A 3,153-nucleotide genomic window follows, 5' to 3' on the forward strand; every position below is an offset into this window, starting at 1 on the left:
CTTCTCTTGGGTCACTTGGCTGGCAGAAGGCAACCATGAAGCTGCTCCTGCTCCTTGCGTTGGTGGCCCTGGCCCAATGCCACGTCACCAGGTGAGTACGAGGGTGTTGGGGTGACCATGGGGACCCCCACGCTGAGAGAGAGATGCAGCAGGGATGTGGCGACAGCCAGCAGCCCCCCAGCCATGGGCGCAGCTCCCTACAGCAAGGACAGTGCCCATGTCCCACAGGAGGGGTTGGGGGACAAGGTGGCCCCCCCAGGGCACATCCCCTGGCCAGTTCCCAGTGACAGCTGGTGTCCCCTGTCCCCAGGATCCCTCTGAGGAGGGGGAAGTCCCTGCGGCAGGTGCTGCGGGAGAACGGCTTGCTGGAGCAGTTCCTGGAGCGGCACCCCTACAACCCGGCCGCCAAGTTCTTCAACATCTTTGGTTCCTCTGAGCCCATGGTCAACTACCTGGATGTGAGCACGCCAGGCATCCCGCAGGGCCACTGGCCCATTACCCATCCTGCTAGCCCCTTAGCTGACTCACTGGCCCCTTGCTGATCCTGCTTGCCCCTTATGTGACTCACTAGCCCCATAATTGTCTGCCTAGTCCCTTACCTGACCCAGTAGCCCCTTACTGATCCCACTTGCCCCTTACCTGACTCAGCAGCCCCTTACCCATTCCTCTAACCCATCACCCATCCTGCTAGCCACTTACCCTTCCTGCTCGCTCCTTACCTGACCCGCTAGCTTCTTCTCCATCCTGCTAGCCTCTTACCCACCTGGCTAATGCCTTCCCCACCTCGCTTTGCCAGAACGAGTACTACGGCACCATCTCCATCGGCACCCCAGCCCAGGAGTTCACCGTCATCTTCGACACCGGCTCCTCCAACCTCTGGGTGCCCTCGATCTACTGCAAAAGCCTGGCCTGCAGTAGGTGTCTGGTAGCCCCGTGGCCACCTGGGCCGATGCTGGGGAAGCCCATGGCAGGGCAGGGAGAGGAGGACAGCTCTGCCCTGTCTCTCTCAAGGGACACGGGTTGATGTGGGAACACTGGGGGGGTCACCCTTGGTCCCCGAGGACAGGATGGACTGTCACCATATATTTCCCATACCCACAGGTGACCACAACCGTTTCAACCCCACAAAGTCCTCCACCTTTATCGGCACAAATGAAAGCCTCTCCATCTTCTATGGCACTGGCAGCATGACCGGCGTCCTGGGCTACGACACCGTCACCGTAAGGCGGGGGGAAAACCAACCCCCCTATTCCACAGGAGCAGGGATATCATGGAACCACCCACTCAAACACAACCATCCCCCTCTCTCCTCATCTCCCCGACCAGGTCGCGGACATCCACGTCCACAACCAGATCTTTGGGCTGTCTGAGACTGAACCCGGTGATTTCTTTTACTACTCCCCCTTCGATGGCATCCTGGGGCTGGCTTTCCCCAGCCTCGCCTCCTCCGGAGCCACCCCCGTCTTTGACAACATGATGGCAGAACATCTGGTGGCCAGGGACCTCTTCTCCGTCTACCTGAGCAGGTAAGTCCTGGCCAGAGTGGAGGATTTCCTCCCGTTCTCCTCCCACCGGGGCTCTGGCCACTGCAATGCCCAGTGGCTCCTGGGAACATCAGCCCTGGTGGGGGATGATGGCAGCAAAGCGATGGGACCCCCACCTGATGTCTCCCCCTTTACAGGGATGGGAGGAGCGGCAGCTTTGTCCTCTTTGGTGCCATCGACCCGCTCTACACCCTCACTGGCATCAAATGGATCCCTCTCTCTGCAGAAACCTACTGGCAGATCACCATGGACAGGTAGACCCAGCACAACCCCCAGCCCCAGCGGCTCCCCTTGCCCCCACACGCTGTTTTTTGGGGATGCAGCCCCTTACCCTGTCCTCCTCTCCCCAGGGTCTCCCTTGGTGACAATGTGGTCGCCTGTGACTACACCTGCCGGACCATTGTGGACACGGGCACCTCGCTGATCGCCATGCCCGACAGAGACTTCCGATCCATCCTGTCCAACCTGGGTGCCAACTCTAATGGATATGTGAGGCTCTGGGGGGCACACAGTGTTTTGGGGACATCCCGGGCTCTGTGGAGTGACTGGCTGGACCCTGGGGCTGTTCCATAGGGTGCTGGTCCCCATTGATCCATCCCCATTGCTGCTCCTTGGGCAATGGTCCCCATTGCTCCTGGGGACACATGGTGCCTCTCGGGGTGGCCACTGACCCCACCTGCCACTGTCCCCCTCCAGATCAGCTGTGACTCTGTCTCTTCGCTGCCTGACATCGTCTTCCACATCAACGGCCACAGATTCCCCGTGCCGCCCCGCGCCTACGTGATCGAGGTGAGCATCACACCGGGGAGGGGACTTGGGGGGACTCGGGGGGTCCAGAACTGGTACCCAGCGTATTTTTTGGTGCAGAGCCAAGGGTCCTGCAGCCTTGGATTCCAATCCATGGGTGTCCCCACCGAGTCGGGCGAGCTCTGGATCCTCGGGGACGTCTTCATCCGCGAGTACTACGTCATCTTCAACAGGGCCACCAACCAAGTGGGGCTGTCCCGCCTGCTCTGAGCGCACACCACGGCGCTGGGGACAGGGACAGGCAGCTGTTCCCTCTGTCCACGCTGTCCCCAGCCTGGTGGCTGGCAGAGCTGGCCCTGTCCCTGGCCCCTCTTGCTGCTGCCACCAACCACAATAAAGCTGTAAAAAAGCATATGAGCATTGTGTGTCTTTGCACAGGGCTGGCGCTGCCACCACGTCCCTGGGGATGTCCCTCCTGTCCCAAAACCCTGCTCAGGGGGGACAAACTCCCTCCTTGTCATCCCATTGGGCCACTCACCTCAGATCCCCCCTAAGACAAAGCCCTATGGCTTTCCTCCCTGCAAGGGAGGAACAAACTGGGGTTCGGCTCACGGGGCAGGAGATGGAAACCTCTGGCGGTGCCCGGCGCAGCCCTCGCCAGGCAGATGCAGCTGAGACAGGGGTCGAGCACGGGGGGGAAGGTCTCCTTGGTGTGGATCACACTGTCACACACCTGGCCTGCCATCGTTTCATCCAGCCCAGCACTTTGTTTCCACCTGGTGGCAATGCTGAGCTCCTTGTCCCCGGTCCTTGTCCCCGGGTCCTGCCAGCGCTGGTCACTGTGCAGCGTGTGTGACACACA

The 3,153-nt window shown here is 60.8% G+C and overlaps 1 protein-coding gene across 1 annotated transcript; it reads left to right on the forward strand.

Moving 5' to 3' along the window:
* Positions 1-2,721, forward strand: LOC102088393 (pepsin A). Its single transcript, XM_065066438.1, has 9 exons — positions 1-91; positions 311-458; positions 797-914; positions 1,102-1,220; positions 1,327-1,526; positions 1,682-1,798; positions 1,895-2,033; positions 2,241-2,333; positions 2,412-2,721. Exons 1-9 carry the CDS (start codon positions 36-38, stop codon positions 2,559-2,561), a joined length of 1,140 nt encoding a protein of 379 aa, XP_064922510.1. The 5' UTR covers positions 1-35; the 3' UTR covers positions 2,562-2,721.
* Positions 2,722-3,153: the final 432 nt, after the last annotated feature.

The sequence above is a fragment of the Columba livia genome, chromosome 5 (assembly GCF_036013475.1).
Source record: "Columba livia isolate bColLiv1 breed racing homer chromosome 5, bColLiv1.pat.W.v2, whole genome shotgun sequence".
Classification (NCBI taxonomy): domain Eukaryota; kingdom Metazoa; phylum Chordata; class Aves; order Columbiformes; family Columbidae; genus Columba; species Columba livia.

Coding starts and splice junctions, on each gene's coding strand:
- LOC102088393 (XM_065066438.1), top strand. CDS start 36: ATGAAGCTGCTCCTGCTCCTTGCGTTGGTGGCCCTGGCCCAATGCCAC. Junction 459..796: donor CCATGGTCAACTACCTGGAT/GTGAGCACGCCA, acceptor TCGCTTTGCCAG/AACGAGTACTACGGCACCAT. Junction 1,221..1,326: donor TGGGCTACGACACCGTCACC/GTAAGGCGGGGG, acceptor CTCCCCGACCAG/GTCGCGGACATCCACGTCCA.